Here is a 21,221-nt window from a genome sequence, read left to right as displayed (position 1 = left end):
TTGTTTGGAAAAATTATAATTAGGTCCCATATAAGGGAATTAAATATAAAAAAGTCCCTCAAAATCATGAAATCATTTTAGAGTCTCAAGGGACTTTCTTTTAGTAAATTTTATTTGTTTAATTACCAAATTACTTTTTTTTTTAAAGTTTGCATTGACAACTGAAAGACCAGTGGTTAAAAACTTAGGATGCAATGATTGACAACTATTGCGGCTGGTATAGTTGTCAATCATTGCACCCTAAGTTGTCAACCACTGCTCTTTCTGTTGTTAATACAAAATTTAAAAAAAAAATACTTTGATAATTAAACAAATAAAATTTATTACAAAAAGGTCCATTGGGACTTCAAAATAATTTTATGATTTTAAAGAATTTTTTTGTATTTAATTCCTTTAGATGGGATCAATTGCAATTCTCTTTTTTTGTTTTTCTTTTTTTATTTTTTTTTGGTAAGACCCTTTTTGTTTTTCTATTGACTTCATGAAGTAGCTTGACATCACTTCGTCCATCGCCCGTCTAAAACCCAGAACCCTAACCCTAAGCCACCCTCTCACTTTCTCGTTAGTTATCTCCTCTTCTGTCAATGGCGGACTCCGCGTTTTCGATCCAGTACCTGAAAGATTTCATGAATTCTCAAATCTATGACGAAGAGAAGTGGGCCTTCAACATGGTAATCTTCCCACTACATCCCTTTATTTTTATCTAGTCGTTTATACGCTGGTTCACCAATCCGTTCTTTCTCCTCCTGATCCATTTAATAGATATGATCAAAATCTTTTGTTTCCAAAGCCTGTTGTCTGTCTTTGGGAAGAATAGTGAGATAATTCATGAAATGGCTTCAAATGTTTTCTTGACCACATTTTTTTTTTAATATGCTTGAACTGAGCCTGTGGTTAGCATTAATACGAAACGGGAAACCTCGAAATGTTTCTTAGTATTATCTGGATACCCTTGAACTTGATTGATGGATCAGTAACGGATTGCCCATTTTCATCACGAAGCATCAGGGTAGCTTCATAACCAATAGTGCGTGCTTTGATTTTTCCGTTCGAGAGCCACTGGATGCATCCGTGGACGAGTGTCAGTTCTTAAGCAAACTCTGATTATGTTTTGACTGGTTTGGATGCATCGGTTGATTGTCTCTTTCTTGTCATTATTAGAGCCTTACAAGTCTCGCATGTGAATCTTATGAATTTGTTATTACATTGTTTGAGTTTATTGTAGGAGTAAACTGACAATTAAGCATATAAATTTACAGATCCATTTAGCTTTAGTCCTTGAATATATTGGGAGGAGGAATCCATTGCTGGTTACATTACTTTGTGAACTAACTTGTGCAGTTCCTAAACTTTGAGTGCTAAAGGTAAATGGGTTGAAAATTCATTGACTAACTAGTACTCTCATATTTTGATGTTGCTTTGAATGGTTTCAATTGTTCCCATATGTTAGGTTCATGCCAACTTGAATTGATCTAGCTATCAAAGTTAACAGCGACTTAATACTTGTTCAGTGTATGTTTCTCTGTTTCCTTATTCAGTGCTAAGGTGTGGATGATTATTGTCTCACGGTAATACCTGGGGTAAAGTAGCCAGTTAATATGTTTGTGTTCCTTTTTTTGTTTTGATGTGTTGAGACTTGGACCCATTGGCTTATTGCCTGCATCTAAGTGACCTTGCTGTTTGCCATTAATATGATAATTGAGCTTGACATTCTTCTGCGGAAAAGGTTCTTGATTGTGGCCAATTTTGGTTAGAAACCTATTATAGATTGCTCATTATTTGTGGTTGGTTAATCAGTTATTCAAGAAGTTACTGCAAAACCGTTTGAACGCAAGAAATTGCTCATCTATGGTTAGGAAATAGGCTCCATAAATATGCTTTAGTGCATGGTTGGAGTAAAAGAGAGTCTGACCAAATGAAGAACTTATTGACTGATAGGACAGGATTGCTTCTGTAATGCTTTTTTATTTTTATTCTGTTTAAATATACTGTAGAGTAACTGATATATGCATTGTTTCCATTATGCATATGGATGACATGCTGGGATATTTTGGGGGTATGCATGCCTCTAGTACCTAGGTGTAATTGCATCTTCTTTCTTAGATGGACAAATTACATTTGAGGATCCTGAGTTAATATTTACTCTGGAGGACCGCAAGTTTCAAAATCAGAGAGGATCAAATATTATTTGCTGTCATAAGAGAAATACTCAAGATTCCAACGTTAGAATTATGTTATATACCTGGCCTTCAACATTAGAAGCAGCTTAAAACATTGGAAGTTGAAGGTCTATTTGCAATAACATCCAAAATTTAAAGTCCTTTGGTCTTGTTAAATAACTTTGCAATTTAAGGTAATTTTGCCTATTCAGAAAAAGGAAGACGAGTCTAGGCAGCCCTGGCAGCAGAGCCCAGATGCTTTTAACATCTTTTGTTGATGTAGCATTTGGCAAACCAACATGGTAATTCATGTCAAGCTATGTCATTTGATAAAAGGCTTGAATGCCCTGGCCGAATGGTATACTGTTTGCTAGTCCAGCAATACGAATGTCTTGTTAACTGAACCCAAATCCTACCTGGAAGTGATCGTGATATGACGGCATGGTGTTACCCTAGTGCAATTCTTCCAAGGCATTACGTCTTTACCACTTGGTCTCCGGTGGGAAGGCGCCTTGTTCTTAGCCTAAGGCACTTGGCTTTTGATTGTTTTGAGGCTTCACAAGCTTTTTATGCTCTCACATCTCAAGGCACCGAATACCCACTTGCGCCTTCCTGGGGAGTCAGTAAAGCAGCATGTTACTTTGGGTTAGGGCATGAATGACATTAAAGTGGGTCATCTGGTATTGAATATTGAATGTGTTATTGAATGTATTAAAGTGGGTCATCTGCTTCGTTCTTTTTCCTCTTACAGAAATTGCTGCGTGCTGCTGGGTTATTTGGAGGATCAATACTCCTTATGCGGAATTATGGTGATCTTATGGCTATTTAAAGGGAGAATGAAGGAGCTGCAGCGGGCTGCTACGCTCTGCTTCGTCAGTAATTTGTAGTTTCTTTCAGTAGTTTATAATGAGCCCTCGTGCATCAGTTCTAGTCCTTTAGTGAGAAATGAGTTTGCAGTTTCCTATGGGCATCAATTATGTAGATGTTAAAATGCGTCCAAATTGGGCGTATGCACTTCGTATCAAGTTTCATTTTTCATAACTTGAATATATTTTGTTATATCATGTTTTTAATGAAAGTTTTGCACGACCTCTATCAAATGGGATTATAGGCTTCCAATTGAGAGTATCCATTCGAGTAATAAGGTGAAATTTAAATTAAATAAAGAGATGGAATTGAAATTACTTGACATAAAAAGATAGAAATAAAATGTTGAGGTGTACTCACTACTCAGGTGTCTCAGTGTGTGTATTTTTTCTTCCGTTTTTGGCCAAATGTGGGGTGCTCGTTAAGGTGCGGGTTACTTGTACTGCCTTCGACTTGCGTGGCCAAGGGTCAGCCTGCAAGTTGGTGGGCCGTCTCTTTTTTTTTTTCTTTTTTCATGTGTTTTTCAATATATATAATATAATTAGAGGATTTTGGTCTTAATTTTTTTTTTTTGACTCAGGCCTTAAATTTCATATGCACAATAATCACTATACATATATGCGTGAAGAGCATAATCCATTTTTTTTTCATGTTTTTATCTATTTGTTGCTTCACTATATACGCTTGTATAAGATTAAATAAACATATGATTCTTATATGTATATATATAATTTGCTTAATTAATTTCAGTAAGAAAACGAGTTCAATTAATTATTTATTAAAAATATATTAATTTTTTTAAAATATCTTTTTAAATTATAAATTAATTTGCATATTATTTTATTATAAATTATTGTTTATGTTCAAAATTTCAAGTCTAATTTCAATATTTGACACTCAAGTCTAATTTTAATATTTTAAACTAAATCCAACTCATTAATAATAAAAAATTTTTTATAAAAATAATAATTGGAGGGAATGAGCTGGTAAAGAACAACTTCAATCTGCACCGACTCAGACTAGCCTTCACTGGCACCGTGAGCTCACTTTACCAGCATTATTAGCCTTTTGTGTCAATTTCATGACAGATTGTTTAATATTTGATGACCAATATGTTATTTTAAAAAATACTAAAAAAATTATTGATTCTTCAGAGTTTTTTCCTTTTTTGGAACTGGTGACCCTTGAGAGTTTAAACGCGAGCAAGAAGGTTAATTTTGCGATAAAAATGAAAAAAATTAATTTCGTTACTCCCAAAGAAAATTTTCATTAATAATAAATAAATGTCAGATATTTAAACTTTGTAATTAATAAATACAAATTAAAAAAATAACATAAAAATAAAAAATACAATATTTCAATTCTGACCCGTAAGAGATCAAGATCTCAAGGGAAAAGTTGTGCCTAAACTAGTATTTTGCAAATACAGTTAAATGATTAAAATATTTTTTATCAAATTTTTTTAAAAAAATTATCAAAATTATCATTATGAATATATTTTTTATTATTAGTTGTTAAATATTTGTGATTATCACTTCACAACTTAATAATAAATAAGTTGTCTTTTAAAAGACGGATATTTTGGTGACTAACAGCTGTGTTGTCAATGGTCTATGAAATCGAAGCTCGAATGATTACTACACCGGTGAGACAGTAAGCTGGACAAGAATCCAAATGAAATTTTTAAATCTTTGACCTTAGCGCCTCTTAATATTTTATCTTTTGACGAAATATAAAATATTGCACGACAAAGTCAGAAATAGCGCGCCAACAGAAGCTTAATTGCAGACGATGGGACCCAGCCTCCCGAGTCCTCAGTGCTCAGTCTGCCTCATTATGAAATGCGTTTCTTTGAAAGAAGAAAAGTCCCAGCCCAGCACTTCAAACTCTGGGGACTTATCTCACCTCCATAGTGTTGTAAGCTTCTTCCCCCATAAAATTTTTCTCCTTTACTGTGAAGCTTAAATTTGAACTAGCATCAGATCTAGCTTTATTTGCTTTGGGGTGTATGTGTGAGTGGGGATTTCGCCCAAAGAGGTTCCACTTCCTCTTGATTTCAATGAAGAAGATAAAACATGAAAGCCACTGTTGATGAAATAGCCTTTTTCTTGGAAAACGTTATTATTTAGTGGCGTTTGCAGAGATTTTGTCTTAAGGAAGAAGACGATAGTCTCAAAATGGTCACCAATTCCGAGGAGATAGACCTTACTCTCAAGCTTTCTCTGGATAAGCCTCACGCAGAAAACGCAGAAAAGCTTCTGACAATACCTTCATCATCAATAAGTGGGGACATAAGCAAGATTCTCGTGGGAAGTGGGGCTAGTGGGGGTTCCTCTGTTTCTTCTCTGCATAAGCCTTGCTCGCTGCCATTGAAGGCCGAGAAGATTGAGTTTCAGGACTTGCAGACGATGAGAAGACCAAAAGATGTGAAGAGATTGACGCTACAAAAGCAGAATAAGTTGGAAGAAGCGAAGATAAAGAAAGAGATATCTCCGACGGTGTCGCTGCCACCGCCTCTTCTGGCATTTGATCGGCTAGAGGTGCCTTACGAAGTGGTTGCCAGGGCTGCTGCTTCTGTTTCCAAGAACCCTGCATTCATTCGTGCCCTTGCTCAAATCAAAGAGGACTTGAAACTTTTGCAGGATTTCAAGCATAAGAGTAAGTTTTTCGAAAATGTTCCTTTTCTTTCACTCACTCAATCACTTAAAAATACCTTAGTATGAATTGATTTTTCAAAGATTTCTTAATCTTTATTTGGTTCTGTTCAACTTGAATTTCATCCTTGTGATATTTATGATTGATGCTTGATTAAGCGAACGAATATGCGGATGTAACACTTTGTATGATTTGTTTGGACAAAACCGCTATTTGAATATTTTCATTCACTGCATATCTCACCTGTTAATTAACGACTTTGTCTCTTCGAACAAATTACTTTTTCAATTACATGAACGTTAGTCCGTCGTTATTCAAATAGGCTTATATTTTGAATCTGGATACCTCTCCCTGCATTCTTTTGCCTAAAATGACCTGAAACAGAACTAAACTTGCCAAATTTTAACAAATTTTCACGCTAAAATTATGTCTCAGACAATAGGATTCCCAAAAATTTACAACTGTCCTTGATCTAAACTACTATCTTTCTGTTCTGTATGATTGTCGTCCTTGACTCTAGAATGTTCTATAGTTATGCACACAGCCAACCATAGAAGTATTGACACAAAAGAAAGTGATTGCGCATGGAACTCACTTTTCTATTTTATACTCATTATCTCTATTTTCTTTATCTTTTTTCTGAATGCACTATATAAAATCACTTTCTAATTGTAGAGGGTCTGGATTGGTTTGTATATGTTGATTCCATGTTTATCCATCAGGACCTCAACATTAGTTCTTTGAACCTAAATCCATTTGCATACAGGTGCAAGAGGTTTGGCCAAAGGAGGGGCTACTTCCAGATTCCTGAGATCTCCCAAGAAGGAGAAAGATCCGACGGTGAAGGAGGAAATACCGGCCAGGCCTGCTGAATCCATGTTAGTAAATCCTCTTCAGAAAAAGGTGAAGCTAGAGCATTCCTGCTTGCTCAACTACTTGGAATGGTCCCAGTAGGAATGGTTGAATACCAGAAAGTGTTTTTTTACAAAGGAAATAACACTTAGGAACTCGTAATATTGACCTTCACATGGACTATATGAATGGGTTATTGTGGATATTTTCTTAAACTTATAGATCCAACGTTCCAAGAGTGTTTTGGATTTGTTATTATCTTTGGACGAAACGACCTTTATGGAATCCAGAATCCTACGTTGTGCACTTGGGATGCATCAATGGCAATGTAATTTTATGTCTTTGGAAGAAATTTTTAGAGTCCTTAAGGTGTTAATATTATGAGTTATACTGTTATAGGTAGGTCATTAAGTGTCATTTTCCCACTTCTTTACTGGCGTGACAAGGCCAAATTTGCATTATATGTATCTGCCATGGAAACTTTGGAAGCGTCTGTGGTGCATTCCCATGAAGCACACATCTTAGGCCTGTGCTGTTTGTTAGATTTGTCCTTTTAACGAGGAGGAAAAAATGAAAACATACTGACTTCTGTAGAGGGAGATTCCATGGAAGATGGGTTCTCTTCCTTCTGCTAACTTCTGCATTAAACTGTTCCTTGCAGTCGTAGAGTAAAGAACTTGTGATTTTATGTTCCTTCGTTTATGTTTGTTTAGATTGCTTTTTATATTCTTTACCATATAATGAAAAGAGCAAGTTCAAGAAATCCTGTACTTCTCTATAATAGCTAGGCACGGGAGTTAATAGAGAAAATTTTAGTTATGAATGGCGCTTTTCACGATTACCACTCGCGTTTCTTTTCAGTTGTTACAACTTGTTCTTCAAGGTGGTGATTTGGACTTGTGATCTCTTTTAGAAGAAGCATGAAATTGTGTAATACATAATGTAAGCTTAATTGCATTGCATCCTCGCATCATATGGATTCATTACGTATTGAATCAACTATAAAAATTAATTTCAAATAAATTTCACTTGTGTTTTTCAGATTCATGATGTAAATTTTGTTGTTATGACATATTCCTCCCTTGATTACAAAATTTCAAAGGAGAATATTTTTACCTTTGCAAATCATACATTTTTAGCAGTTCATTCTAACCTTAATCATTAATGAATTGTTCAATTGGATATTGAAACTGAATGATTTTTGCAATATTGATTTGTTAGAAATCTAAATATAGAGTAGATATAGAATTTATTTTTATTGTGAAATAAAAAGTATTCCTCATATTCTTAATCTAAGATTTATTTAATTTGTTTCATTAAATTAAAAAAATTACTTAATTATGATAAACATGATATATTTTTCATAAAACATCGGGTTCATAAGATATGTTAATAACTTGATATTACATTTTCCTTAAACTTATATTAGCACTTTTTTTGCACTAGGGACAAAAAGATTTTTTCAACTTTTTTATTATTACAATCAAGTTTTTTTAGGATTACAAAACAATTATCGGATTTTCAGAGATCTTTTTACAGTATTTTATCTTTGGTGAAATCTCAATGCAATTCTCCCATTGTTTTTTGAGTTTACAAAAGACATTTTTAGAAAATATAAATGTCTAAATAATTATTAAACAAAAAGGGAGTATTTTGATTAAAAAATAATTTAAAGTCAAAATTTAATAATCAACAGATGAAAATAAAATCTTAAATATAAGGAAAAAAATCTATGTAACATACATTTTAATTACGTAACATACGTTTTAAGAGAGGTTTATATATGTTTTCAAAGTAAAAAAATTTATAAGTCATCCGATTTCCTGAACGCTATGGTTATAGACTTATAGTATAACGATTTTCTTATAAAATGGATTGTGTACTGGATTTTCTGGTAGATGATTAGAGTTTGAACCTATAGAATCCTGCCACGCTCTCGAAAGATTCCGAAGACCATTGGTCAAAGTCGTCCCTCTGCTTAATAATAAGTGAGGTTAGCGCCAGCCTGCGTGCTAGCTTCCTTCTCAAAACAGAACAAGTCACACCCAAACTCATTCCCACTGCGCGCCTCCGCCCTCTTTGAATCTCATAGGTATTTGCAGATTACCACCTGTCTCCTCATGTCACTTTGAATTATTTATCCCCCTTGATTCCGAATATTCTTTGAGATGACGATGATTCCTTGAACCATCAGGACTAGAGGGTCGTATTGATTACTGCTATTTGTTTTGACGTGTCCACGCTTTACGTTCATATCATATCCAAAGTTTATTGCTGTAGTCAGAGATCTTACGTGCCCCGTTGCTATCTTTCAGAGGCGTGAGGGAGTAGCAGGACCGAGGACGAGGGCCAGCCCCCATGGCTTCTTCAACCAGTAAGTCCCATTCGAATTTGCGGAGTTGTAGTTTTTAATTATCTGGAATCGGTATTGAACTTTCTTTTTTTTGCATTGGTGTTACCGATTGCCGAGTCACTTGACTCTGGATGTTGCTGCCATGATTTGTTTTTATTTGCAATGGTTTTTCTTTGCTTACTAGAAAATCTCTCTACTCTCTTTGTTTCTCCCCGCCGAGACAATTAATTGTTTCTTGATTTAAAAAGGAAAAAAAATTCTTTTCAGTTGCTCAAGAGATAATTGGAAACTAACTGAAATTGTGGAAATTTGACTGGTTGGTGAATCAAAATGTTAAATGGCACGAGAATTTCTCTCTACTCTGTTTGGTCTCTCGAATATATGACCTGGGACTGCGGTTTATTTCTTAATGAAACTTCCTTTCTACTGGTGTTGCGATCACTGGAAACCAACGTTTCGGGAAATGACCGGTTGGAGATTCAATGTTAGATACTACACTGTGCCCCAGTCGTAGACTTTCATGCCCATCGGTTAATTGATATTGTGGCTTTTTAACAAATAAATTTTCGTTTTTTCCCTAATTACTCTCTGTTTCCTTTTCTTGATTTAAAGAATGTATCTTTACTGGACTGTTGATTTAGACTCTCGCTGGTGTTTTTGTTTTGATGCTTAATGTATCCTGCGTTTATGTTTTTCTCTTTTTTTTTGGGGGGGGGGGGGAATTTTATTGCAACTGGGGCTGGCATTGATAATCCTTCAAGGATTTTGTATGTAAGAACTATGAATCTCAACCCTTCTCATACTTTTAAGTATTTCTACACAACTCGTCTAGATTCTATATTATATATATTCATGATGACTTATGCATGACCTTGACTTGAGCTGGATGAGTTGGAATTATCTCCCTGTTTACTCTTTATGTTTCCAAATGATGATTCTTCTATGGAATGTATGCTGCTCTATGTGTAGTGAGCAAGACAATTCTTAGGAACGTCCTTCTTCTACATGCTGCCGTTCTAATTTGATCATGGTTTTTCATTTTATGGAGTTTGCCCATAAATTCTGCTCCTTTCTTTCTTTTCTTAACTCATTTGTATGAGTATCTGCCTTTCTGGATGTAACTTAGCAAATCGCTCTCTGCCTTCTTGTTAGGCATCCAGGAAGCATGGAAATGAGAGATATATTCTCATGTTTATTAAAACATATTAATTTTATTAAGACTTCATCTGATAAATATCTCAACTTGGTGTTAAAATTCTATACTCGCAGGTTTTGTACTCTTTATTTATCTATTTCTCATCGCTGGGTGCACTGCAAGGCCTCTCTATCCGCTTCCCGGTAGAGATACTGAGAAAAATAGACAGCCCCTGCAAACTTCTCGCCCATATAACATTGCACACCGAGGTTCAAATGGAGAGCTTCCGGAAGAAACTTCCCCTGCATATATGGTGAATTGACGAAATCTATCCTTTTATTGTTTACATATGTGATTTGAAATTTTACCAAAATCATGCATCCAAGATTATTTGAGATGCCCCGATTTGCTGTCCCATCAGTCATCTTTTTATGTTTGTTGATCATATACTATATGGCTTAAGGCTTTGTTTTAATCATGGAATATTGACTTTCATGCTATTTTCATTGCGTTTCTGGAAAACGGAGAGCATAGTTTTCTTTTTCCTTTTTTTTTTTGGGGGGGGGGGTGTTGTTGAGGTTTAACATGGGATGAAGGGAGTAACCCGTATGACGTTTATCTCTTAAGGAGCAAAACGACAATCAGTTGTTTAATGAATATATCTGCCTAAAATGAGTTTCGTTGCAGAGAGCTATTGAAGAAGGAGCCGACTTCATTGAAACAGATATCCTGGCTTCCAAAGATGGTGTTCTTATATGTTTCCATGATGTTACCCTTGATAATACTACTGACGTTGCAAAGCACAAAGAGTTTGCAGACCGCAAGCGGACATATGAAGTACAAGGGTTCAATGTCACTGGCTTCTTTCCTGGTATTATAGCCATTCTTTACGCAGCTTTCTTGCAAATACTGTCACTAAACGATTACTGTTATTTATAGCTTATTACGGAAATGTACGATCAAGGAATAATATCCCAAGCTCCAATGTTTTTTTAAGTGTATTTGTTCTTTATATGTAGCATCGAGAAGTTTGGATTTCCTTGAAATAACTCAATTTTCATCAAATAACTATACTGATGAAATGTGCGCAGTTGATTTCACGTTAAAGGAGTTGAAATCGTTGAGGGTGAATCAGAGGTATAAGTTCCGGGATCAACAATATAATGGTTAGTTTCTTTTTACCGCCAGAGGCTTCTCATTCTATTATGGATTTCCCCCCCTTTTGTCTTTGACTTGTCCATTTAAAAATTATAAATTATTCTGTGATCTGGGTTAATTTTACTAATACCATTATAACGAGAATTTTTTATTTACAACATAGTTTCATATCCATTAATGGCATACTACAAGGGTTCTTTAGTGAACATAAGGAAACTTTGAGCATTTTGGCATATATAATAATAGTTAACATTATCTTCTTACTTTGAATATCTTTCAGGAAAATTCCAAATCATTACTTTTGAAGAGTTCATCTCCATTGCGCTAGATGCGCCCAGAGTTGTTGGAATATATCCAGAGATAAAGAATCCAGTATTTATCAATCAACGGGTGAGTGTTTCTTTGAATGTGACCAATGAATTTATGTTCAGAGAGCTAATCTGGCTTTCGTCTAAGGGATGAATATATCAGGATCCCCTGGGGTTTTATATTGTTTATTTGCATCAGTGGTTTGCGTTGGCGCATCATGTATAATCAATAAAAGCTATCTCATATGTGTTTGAAGATAAGACTTATAACTAATAAGTTGTATTTGACGGGAAATAATGGTCTGAAATTTCCGAGGATTGCATTAATAACAAGATTGTTATTGTCCTTGGAAAACTTGACGGAAAAACTTACAATTAGTAGTTTGGCATTCAACTTTCAGAAAGTTTTTTCACATAACCTCGACCCGCTGCTTATTAAGTGGATAAAAATGACAGGTGAAATGGCCAGATAATAGAAGATTTGAAGACATATTTGTGGAGACCCTTAAGAAATATGGATACAAGGGTTCATACTTGTCAAAAGATTGGTTGAAACAACCTGCATTCATTCAGTCTTTTGCTCCAACTTCACTTGTATACATATCAAATCTGACGGACTTGCCCAAGATTTTATTAATCGATGATATCAATATCCCGACGCAGGACACTAACCAGGTATTTCATCTCCTTGGTTTAGCTCCTTGTTTAAGTCATACTAAACTTATCTTCCCTTCTGCAAACTCTAGGAATCCACTGGACTAGTCAACGAAGTTTTTTGGTATTATGCAAAAATACTGATTCAAATTATTACGAGCACAGACAACTGAAAAATAAGCTTTTACAAAGAGAAAAACGAAATGTAGTTGGTCTGCTATACAACTGTGCCACAGTTTTGAAATAATGAAGAAGCCATAGGTGTTCGCGTTGCTTCAGCTTCATGTAATAGTCTCAGCTCTGACATGACAGCTAGTTAGCGATGAGATTTAGGATGTACTCAGTGGTTAAAATCTTCTGATGTTTTCAAGCAATACGTGTTGTCCTGACATATTTACAAAAGAAGGCTGATGTTTTGAACAAGTTCTGATATATTTTTTTAATTCTTTGCAATCACCATATTTGATTTAACATGTTTGTGTCTTAAAATTGTGGGTTCAGTTAAGCGAGTTTTTGGTAATAGGTTGAAGTTAAAATGTAGGAATGACATAATGTATATAAATTCAGACTTCGTCCAAAAAATCAATTCAATGTTCACTTTTTTTTTCGCCTCGCTATTCATAAAACTACCGCTCAGTCTGTGTTGGACAAAGGTTAGCCATAGGAGATTTACTAAACCTGTTGCATGATTATATATTCATTCTTGCTCCCTTGATTTTATCGCAGTAGTGAATACTATTATATCTCCATTTTATGTTGCGGCTTATTGATTTTAGAAGATAATTTAACAAAATACTACCCTATTGACTATATGCAGTCATATTGGGAGATCACATCTGATAAATACTTCGACTATATAAAGCAATATGTTGTGGGAATTGGACCTTGGAAAGATACAGTGGTTCCTGCTAAAGGGAATTATTTGCAAACGCCTACTGATCTAGTCGCCAGGGCACATGCCCATGACCTGCAGGTATTCTTTTTGTTGAAAGCTTGAATTCTCGGTGCTCAATGGAAGTATTAACACATAAAAAGATTTAAATTTTGAGATCTCAAATTTAGTGATGAGCATACAGTGCTCATGGATGTGATAACCATCAAATTCGAACTCACTGGTATCTTGCCTTGTTGGCACTTAGAAGGTTCTTCAGCTATTAGATTTTCTTTTTCTGGCTTCGTAACTTCTTCACTCGATCTAATAGTTTGAGTCTCAATGCTCTTGGGGCAAAAGTCATGACAAAAATGATACTAGGTTGACTTTAACTTTACTGATTTAATCATTTATTCATATAGTTTTATAGGTGTGTTTTGAGGGCCTTGCATATTTCTTTGAAGCCGTTATCAGCTTCAATTTTGTAACTGTTATTTCCTGTAAGTAATTTTGGAGCTATGTCTATTTTCAACACTGCAGGTGCATCCATATACTTACCGAAATGAGAACCTGTTTTTGCATTTCAACTTCCATCAAGACCCATATGCGGAGTATGATTACTGGATCAACACCATAGGAATCGATGGTCTCTTCACAGACTTCGCAGGTAGCTTTCACAACTTTCAGGAATGGACCTCTTCAGCTGGCAGTGATGACAAAACTGCATCAAAGTTGCTGCATAAAATTGCATTGTTGGTCTCGCCATATACAAAGGTATAATTTGGGAGCAGAAGACCACGTGCATCAATCTCAGTGAGACAGCAGCAAATTTATTTGTTTATAAGCAATAATGTTAAAGGATTTTCTCATGTTATTATTTAGGATTTAGGAGCTCTTCTTCATGGATCAGAAGAGATATCTTATGAAAGAAGCTATGCTGTTATTCTGTCTGCGCTATTTATGAAATATGAAAGCCGGAAAATACCAAGAACGGAAGTTCGAAGCCCCTATCTGCTGAAACTACCAGCTAAACTAATGCAGCTGACAGGTTTTCCCCCATAATACAGACAGGGCACAAGGCTCAAGGAAAATAGGACTGAGCTAAAATCATCAAGATAGAAAGGATTATATTACATCCAACAGAAAATTGAACTAGGGAAGAAGTACAATCCTAGATTTGATGACCCAGCGAGAGTTAAATTATGGGTAGCTAGCTATTTATTTCAGGGTAAGACGTGTGAGATTCTAACTTCCCAATTCTTGATCAAGCCAACTCAGATAAGTTTTACTAGCTAAGTACAAATACCACACATTTACTCACCGATTGCCTAACCTCTTCTGACCCATCACCTATGTGCCTCTCTCACACCTCTCAAAACACACTTTTCGCGTCCCATTTTTTGACTCCAAGATGGAGTTACACGTCTCCAGACTTCAGTGGCAATATTAAATTCCGTCGCATCTCATGCGTAGAAATTCATTAATGATGCTGGATTGGCGAGTGAAAACGGGAAAGTATGTGAAGCTGGGGAGAAATGGAAGAAATCTTTGGTCGATATATGGAATGAAGTGAATGAACTATTATGCTTCGCTAATTTTTTGATAATTGAGCTTCATCGGCTGAATAATCAATATGAAATTGGAAAGAAACAAATCTTTTGATCATCAAGGTTCAATGTACTGTAATTTGAAGGGAGGATCCAAGTTATTTTCAACCTCTAGCCAGCATGCGGTAATTGTGACGAGGGATTATCCAATGTACAAGTGACATTGGCGTTAGGTTAACATCTCTTGCATAAAATGAAACACAACGCAAAACCAGATGGATAGTTAAAACTCCTATTACCATCCTTACCATGCCAGGGCTAATCTTCTTGTCAGCACAATTCTTCAGCATCCTTAAGAAGATCCAGCATCCAAGGTTGTAATAAAAACTTATCATTATATAGGATTCGACATATGCGGATTTACATCGAAGCTCATCTACTACGTTCTCGGCGTCAATATCAGCAAAGTATAAATCACCTAAGGGCTTGATATATATTACAAGCAAAAATGAGAGTCAACGGCTTCAAACAAAGATGAGCCGAGGAAGTAGGAACTATAATTAGCATGTGCATCCTATTGAGAAACTCTCATTTTCGATATCTCTTCCAAGAGAAATCTCGACTCGGCAGCAAAGTCCATCGGAACAACTGCCCGGGCTGTTATCCTCTGTCTTTTCTCATTATTATACTCATTTTGAGAGACACTGACCCGGAAAAGATAAGGAGTCCATGTTGCTTGTTTCAGTTTCAGCTGATATGGATTATCTTCCCCCTCCTGACATCACAAGGTAAAATTATTTAGGAAGATAAATTAGATGACCATGTGCATCATGTGGTGATCCCAATAATCTATGTTGATGATTACCTGCGACTTTAGGCTATCAAGTTCTTCAGCAGAGCACCCAATAATCTTCTCAGCTTCTTCGTTGAAGACTGAGACAAAGGCTTCCCCACTTCTATCAGCAACTCTTACAACCATAATGTATCTGAAAAGGAAATGAAATGAAACCTTGCAGACTTGCGGCAAAGTATATTATAGTAACGTCACCCTCGCCCCCTCCTCCATACAATTTAAAAAAAAATGAAAAAAGGATCCTATTTGTAAACGGATGGCTTGTTACCTTAAACTGCACTCTTCATAATTTTTTTGGCAGCCTTCACACCAATACCCAGCGCCAATGGATTCGGTGACTTTCTTGTTGCATGTTTTACAAGCTCGGTACCACATCGTCTGGTCAGGCTTGATATAGCTTATATGTGCCCTAATACTGAAAAATGAAGGCTGCCAAAAGCAACAAAATAGATTATGGATTAACTTCATGATTAAATGATTCCATCTACCCGTTGGCCAAAAAAAAAAAAAATCCATGTACCCTACTGGATTTTGTAAACCACTTGTATGAACAGTTTCAATGAACAATTGTTTCAAATAATAACCAGGTGGGAAAATATAGGGAAAATCACATAAGAAGAAGTTAGAAATTGCAATATTCCAATTCAAGTTATAGCATTTATCATTGCTAATTTACAACTTATTGATAAATAATAACATGTTATTATTAGTATATTTTTTGTCATTTACTATTTAACATTTATTATTATCAATTTGTAACTTGTCCATAAATTTTTTGATACAACGACATTTTTATCATTTTATAAAATTTGCAAAATATCATATCAGATATCACTTCCTTTCCTAAGATTTTGACTTTCATGCCTGAATTAAAATATTGCAATCTTCAACTTTTTTTAATGCCGTTTTCCCAAAAATATAAGCATTTCAAACCCTCTGCAAAATTTTTGACTCTGCATGGAAAATAGTAATATTTTTTTGGTGATAGGAAAATATTAAGATTTTCACACTATAAAAAAGGCAAAAAAATAAGTCAAAACAATTGGATGAATTGGAAGATTAGGAAATACACCACTTGCGACAAGGAGCAGAAAATAGTACCTTGTCCTCCCCTAAGGATGGGTTTGACGTAATATGAGAAAGTGAAACACGGTCTGAATACACTGATCTCACTCCATTCATGGATGCTGAACTCGTGCCAGAGCTTATGGACGCCAGTGATACATCTTTGCCTTCAGATTCGTACCTGTTACAAAAGCATAATCAAGATGATGCAACACATACTCACACACCCTTGAACTAATGCAAACTGAAATGATTTAAGTGAAGAGGATAGAAAAACAGAGTGAATATGGGAGAGAGGGCGAAGCAGAGCAGAGGGAAATGGGGGGAAAGCATAGAGAGAAATAAGGGAGATGGTAGACGCAGAGAGAGGGAGAGATATCACATGGTAATTATCATTCATCCAAAGTTTGCCTTTTACAAATGACAGCAAAGTATTTATAGAAGGAGATTTCCTCCTCATGAAGTAAGCCACTTTTCCTTCCTATGAAACAAGCTACTAAAGTAACAAGCAGTAAATGTTGACTTTCAAAAAGCTGTAACAAGATAATCTGAAATTACAAAAAGCTGTAACAAGATAACCTGAAGTTTCTTTCGAAAACTAAATATAAGATAGAAAATTCAAAAGCAAAATCATTTTCTAGAATAAAATCTTCCATATTTCCTATCACAAGATTACCACAAGAGCATCACAAGAAAATAAAAATCTGATCTTGAACTATGGGATACCAGCATCTAAGCTTCTTTGCTTCAGGTATGTCTGGATTTACCAGCACTAGACTTTTGCTTATAGTTGACAAGGAAACACCTGAAATAGAAGATATACAAGCATTGTTACAAACCAATTCTCTTGCTTTCCTGCTATTCTTAAAATATAAAAGCTTAAGCTTTACATACCTTGAAAGTCCCCAACCTTGAGTGATTTGATTGCTACTACAGGAGAATTACCAGCAAGGTCCAACAATTCTTGCCCGACATGAGTCGCATTCTCATTCCACAAAGACACAACTACTGTTTTCTTCCTGTGTTGGCAATTTGTTATATTTAATTTTTTTAGTATAACAGGAAAAACACAATTGCTAACACGTGAGACATGGTCTATACTCACGTCTCATCAGCAATAGTAATATCACGCTTCGGGACAGTTTCATTGCTGCTCTTCCTGCGTATGCTCATTGTAGGAGACACATTTTGAACAATTCCAATGACATCTGAAATCCATAAACGTCAGATATTTAACCCAAAAAAATAAAAAACCAAGAAGAAGCTACGGTGCGAGTTGTGGCTGTGCTATGGCTGGAAAAATACTTACCGACAAGTTCATTTCTGTTGACATACGGACCCAGCTGATCAATCGGGACAAACTTGAACCTTGTTTCTGGAACAAAGCTTTCTTCATTGGGTGCCTCTTCCACTTCAGAGTTCTCATTCAGTGTCATTTCATAATCATTTTGAACGGTTTTGAACTGCTTGTTAGCAACTTTTAAAGTGCCCTTTGAAATGTAGTAAACCTTCCCCAACACAAATTTTTCATAGAATTTCCTTGCAGCTTCATTAAACATTGTTGCTTGAATTTGAGTACCCTGAAGAATTAATATTCAAATTCCAGTATTAACACTTAATTTCGAACAATAACTGCAAAATTTAAAACAATAGAAACGATCCTTACATCTTCATCTGTCAGTTCCACGTTAAAGACACAACCTTCCCCTCTTGCATTCGTATAAGTGCGCATGATTCCTTTGTTTGTAACCCGAACTTTTATTGTCCAGTTACCCTGATAAGGGTTTAAGGAAACCAGAGGACGCACTCTGCGAGTCATGGCCATTCGAGCAGCAGGGACCATACTGGAAAACCACAAGAATTTTGATTATATTTCCCAATAACCGGAGATTCTTTTAACCCGAAAACATAGGGCCTAAAATGTCATCACGCATTGGATGAAAAAAGAATACTTACTTTCCGTGTTGTTCATGTACGATCTGGGCAGCAGATTTGGCCACGATGTCTTGCTTTGGTTTCAAAAGAAGGCCTGCTACTTCAGTTTTTACCTGACTTTTCATTACGTCCTCTTGCCCTCGTTTCGGAATAATGCCAGTTTTCTCGCTCTTTACCTCATGCTTTATTTCCATTTCAAGTGCAGGGGAGACTGGTTCACATTTTGTCACAATAAGATACCTGAAAAGAAAAACTCGGTCAACTACAAATATAGCTGATATCTTCCTTTGGTTGCTCGATGCATTGACTTATGCTTACTTCTCTGACTTATTTGGGATGTCGTTAAGAGTGTAGTCGATGATGCGAATAAGACCCAGATTCTGAATATTCCCTGAGAGTACCAGGGGATTCTGACTTGAGGGTAGGATTGCTCTTAATTTCAATCTCCCATCGCTTGCAGTAAACCTGTAACAATTGCCAAACTACAAAGTTTAAATATTATTTAGAGGGAAATGGTAAATAACGGGTTGTTGGCAGGAAATTAGACACAATTTAAGCTCAACGACAAGGACATGAGAATCTAAGGCACAGACCTGCAACCCAGATAGAAACCGAAAACAGATCTAACTTAAGAGATAAATAAATAAAGATAAGATATGAAGCACTATAAACCAGGATGGCGGTATTTTAGGCACCGGAGTTGACAAAAGCGAAAACCAAATATATTTTTGATAGATGTAATTCGTAAAACGAGATTAAAATCGGAGGAAGACGAAGTGGTGATCTTTATCATTCGTTTGTCAGAAAGAAAAGACACAACCCAATCAAAACTTCGCATTACGATTACAGCCAACAATAATGAAAGCATATAAAAAAGATTAGGAAAGCGGAAGACGCACATATATCTGTTGCCGCTTTGCTTGAGATCCAGGACTTGGACGACGATCTCGGGAAGCTCCGATGAAGAATCCGGAGACGGATTCGCAAACAAGATCGAAATCGCATCCTGTGTCACTAACTTTGACATTTTCTCCCTCTATGTCTACCTGGGATTCTTAGCCTGTTCAGGGTATCAGGTCAATGAACGAACAAAATACTGATCAGTGAACGAATTTACTCTTGGAGGGCCAATAGTTGAGGCGGGAAATGGTTTTGAAATGTCATTTCATTTTCCCGCGGCGATTTGAGCACTTTGGGTCATAACATGCTATGTTTTCGAAGGCGATGTCCGCGGTGGATTTTTTAAAATGATTGCCAATTGCCCGGTACTGAGGACATGGCAGCCATGTCAGTGATGAAGTGGCAGGATTTGTTTCAATAGTTGCCACGTCTGCAATTAATATCCACATCAGCCTCTTTTTTTTTTAAACAGTGCTAGGCCATACCTTCAAAGACTAAAAAGGTGATGAAAACAAAAACATAATTTTAGAAGTGATTTTACAATTTACGAAGTAAATATATAAAAATTTATTTCGATTTTTAAAAAAATACTTTTAAAAAGTATTTATGAACTCATCCAAACACCTTCTAAATATCAAACATTTGACAGTGTATAGAATATCTCTGAAATGATTGAAAATTATGGAATGACTTTTTTTTAATAAATTTATATTAGGGTTGTTTTTCATCTTAAAAATTAGGCTTTGTGTTGTTTTAAAAACTCTTAAACTTAACATAAGACTATGCATAGAATTAGATGATCTATTTTTTATAAACTCCGATTCTAAATATAAATTTAGTTTGTAAATTTATGACTAGACATTGTATTACTTTTTTTTTTCAATAATCTAATAGATAAGACTAGCTTTTTAGGTTTTGTGTTGTTTTTTCCCCTTACTTTATGCGCAATCTTTGTGCAATTATTATACGTACAACACAAAGGTAGTATCAGAACTAGTATGCTTAAATATTAGAAACAAGGAAAATCCTAATTAAATCTTGCTGAAATACTTAAATTTAAATTGAGGCCTACACTTTTAACAAATTCTTAATAAAGACATAAGACCTAATTAGGAATTGTTGAATATTGTTAAATAACTATAATGCCCCTCTTTAGTTAAAAATGAAAATTGATTATTTTATCCCTCTAGAGTGGTTCATCATCTCTTATTATTAATATTTAGAGAAAAAATATAAATAATTTTTTAGTGTTTGAAATTTTGTAATATAACTAAAATCTTCAAAATATTTTCATAAAACATTTCAAATTATAATATAAGTAATCTTTAAATAAATATTTTTTTAGGTTGTAAATATTTATTTTAAAATTTTAAAATATTTTAATTATAATAAAAATTTAATATTAAATCGTAATCATTTACATTTTCAGTTGGATCTAACATTGTTTAAATAAATAAAACTAACGTAAATTATAAAAACTGAAAATAAAAAAAAATTATTTAAACTTTACTTATATTTATAATTTTACTTATATTTGTAATTTAACATGTTTTATTAAAATATTTTTAATAGTATAAGTTATATATACAAATTTCAAACATCATAAAATTACTTATATGTTTTTTGGTCTAAAAAAATCATAAGAGATGAGGAATTACTTAGAAGAGGTATATTAATCAAATTTTCTTTTTAATTGAAGAAAGTCATTCTCGTTATTTAATAACATTTAGAAATCCCTAATTAGATCTCATGGCCTAATTAGAAATTTGCTAAAAGTACAGGCTAAATCTGAATTTAGGTATTTCGGTTGGATTTAATTGGGATTCTCCCTAGAAGCAATTAATAAATATTGAAACATATAATATTTTAAAATATTATTTTTTTTCTCCTGTTTCGCTAGAAAGCAACG

General features: G+C 34.8%; 4 protein-coding genes across 4 annotated transcripts; 3 read left to right on the top strand and 1 right to left on the bottom strand.

Moving 5' to 3' along the window:
- Positions 1 to 487: 487 nt before the first annotated feature.
- LOC114721855 (mitochondrial import receptor subunit TOM5 homolog) lies at positions 488 to 3,273 on the top strand. The gene is made up of 2 exons (XM_028907739.1): positions 488 to 671; positions 2,911 to 3,273. Exons 1-2 carry the CDS (start codon positions 585 to 587, stop codon positions 2,986 to 2,988), a joined length of 165 nt encoding a protein of 54 aa, XP_028763572.1. The 5' UTR covers positions 488 to 584; the 3' UTR covers positions 2,989 to 3,273.
- A 1,734-nt stretch (positions 3,274 to 5,007) lies between these two features.
- Positions 5,008 to 7,022, top strand: LOC114721863 (uncharacterized). The gene is made up of 2 exons (XM_028907748.1): positions 5,008 to 5,684; positions 6,448 to 7,022. Exons 1-2 carry the CDS (start codon positions 5,204 to 5,206, stop codon positions 6,633 to 6,635), a joined length of 669 nt encoding a protein of 222 aa, XP_028763581.1. The 5' UTR covers positions 5,008 to 5,203; the 3' UTR covers positions 6,636 to 7,022.
- Positions 7,023 to 8,555: 1,533 nt separating this feature from the next.
- On the top strand, positions 8,556 to 14,020 carry LOC114721847 (glycerophosphodiester phosphodiesterase GDPD6). Its single transcript, XM_028907725.1, has 9 exons — positions 8,556 to 8,625; positions 8,849 to 8,907; positions 10,156 to 10,334; positions 10,709 to 10,892; positions 11,113 to 11,187; positions 11,460 to 11,569; positions 11,944 to 12,162; positions 12,959 to 13,114; positions 13,553 to 14,020. The coding sequence occupies exons 2-9, from the start codon at positions 8,892 to 8,894 to the stop codon at positions 13,790 to 13,792; spliced, it is 1,179 nt and encodes a 392-aa protein (XP_028763558.1). The 5' UTR covers positions 8,556 to 8,625; positions 8,849 to 8,891; the 3' UTR covers positions 13,793 to 14,020.
- A 914-nt stretch (positions 14,021 to 14,934) lies between these two features.
- On the bottom strand, positions 14,935 to 19,506 carry LOC114721858 (replication protein A 70 kDa DNA-binding subunit B). Its single transcript, XM_028907744.1, has 12 exons — positions 19,312 to 19,506; positions 18,731 to 18,877; positions 18,434 to 18,652; positions 18,144 to 18,321; positions 17,787 to 18,057; positions 17,583 to 17,685; positions 17,372 to 17,496; positions 17,204 to 17,282; positions 16,514 to 16,658; positions 15,681 to 15,841; positions 15,425 to 15,545; positions 14,935 to 15,334 (listed from the first exon to the last, which is right to left on the bottom strand). The coding sequence occupies exons 1-12, from the start codon at positions 19,437 to 19,439 to the stop codon at positions 15,134 to 15,136; spliced, it is 1,878 nt and encodes a 625-aa protein (XP_028763577.1). The 5' UTR covers positions 19,440 to 19,506; the 3' UTR covers positions 14,935 to 15,133.
- Between the last annotated feature and the right edge of the window lie 1,715 nt (positions 19,507 to 21,221).

The sequence above is a fragment of the Neltuma alba genome, unplaced genomic scaffold (assembly GCF_004799145.2).
Source record: "Neltuma alba isolate B1F8T4 unplaced genomic scaffold, ASM479914v2 tig00012072_pilon, whole genome shotgun sequence".
Lineage (NCBI taxonomy): Eukaryota > Viridiplantae > Streptophyta > Magnoliopsida > Fabales > Fabaceae > Neltuma > Neltuma alba.
The sequence above is the reverse complement of the archived record's forward strand: the minus strand, read 5'-3'. Positions and strand labels throughout refer to the sequence as shown.

Bases quoted from the DNA above. Each gene is read 5' to 3' on its own strand.
- LOC114721863 (XM_028907748.1), top strand. From the start codon at position 5,204: ATGGTCACCAATTCCGAGGAGATAGACCTTACTCTCAAGCTTTCTCTG. The intron at 5,685-6,447 runs GTAAGTTTTTCG...ATTTGCATACAG, and splicing joins GCAGGATTTCAAGCATAAGA to GTGCAAGAGGTTTGGCCAAA.
- LOC114721858 (XM_028907744.1), bottom strand. From the start codon at position 19,439: ATGTCAAAGTTAGTGACACAGGATGCGATTTCGATCTTGTTTGCGAAT. The intron at 17,283-17,371 runs GTATGTAAAGCT...CTTCTATTTCAG, and splicing joins CAAGGTTGGGGACTTTCAAG to GTGTTTCCTTGTCAACTATA. The intron at 16,659-17,203 runs GTATCCCATAGT...CTTTTGTAACAG, and splicing joins GCAAAGAAGCTTAGATGCTG to GTACGAATCTGAAGGCAAAG.
- LOC114721847 (XM_028907725.1), top strand. The intron at 12,163-12,958 runs GTATTTCATCTC...GACTATATGCAG, and splicing joins CGACGCAGGACACTAACCAG to TCATATTGGGAGATCACATC. The intron at 13,115-13,552 runs GTATTCTTTTTG...TCAACACTGCAG, and splicing joins CACATGCCCATGACCTGCAG to GTGCATCCATATACTTACCG.
- LOC114721855 (XM_028907739.1), top strand. From the start codon at position 585: ATGGCGGACTCCGCGTTTTCGATCCAGTACCTGAAAGATTTCATGAAT. The intron at 672-2,910 runs GTAATCTTCCCA...TTCCTCTTACAG, and splicing joins AGAAGTGGGCCTTCAACATG to AAATTGCTGCGTGCTGCTGG.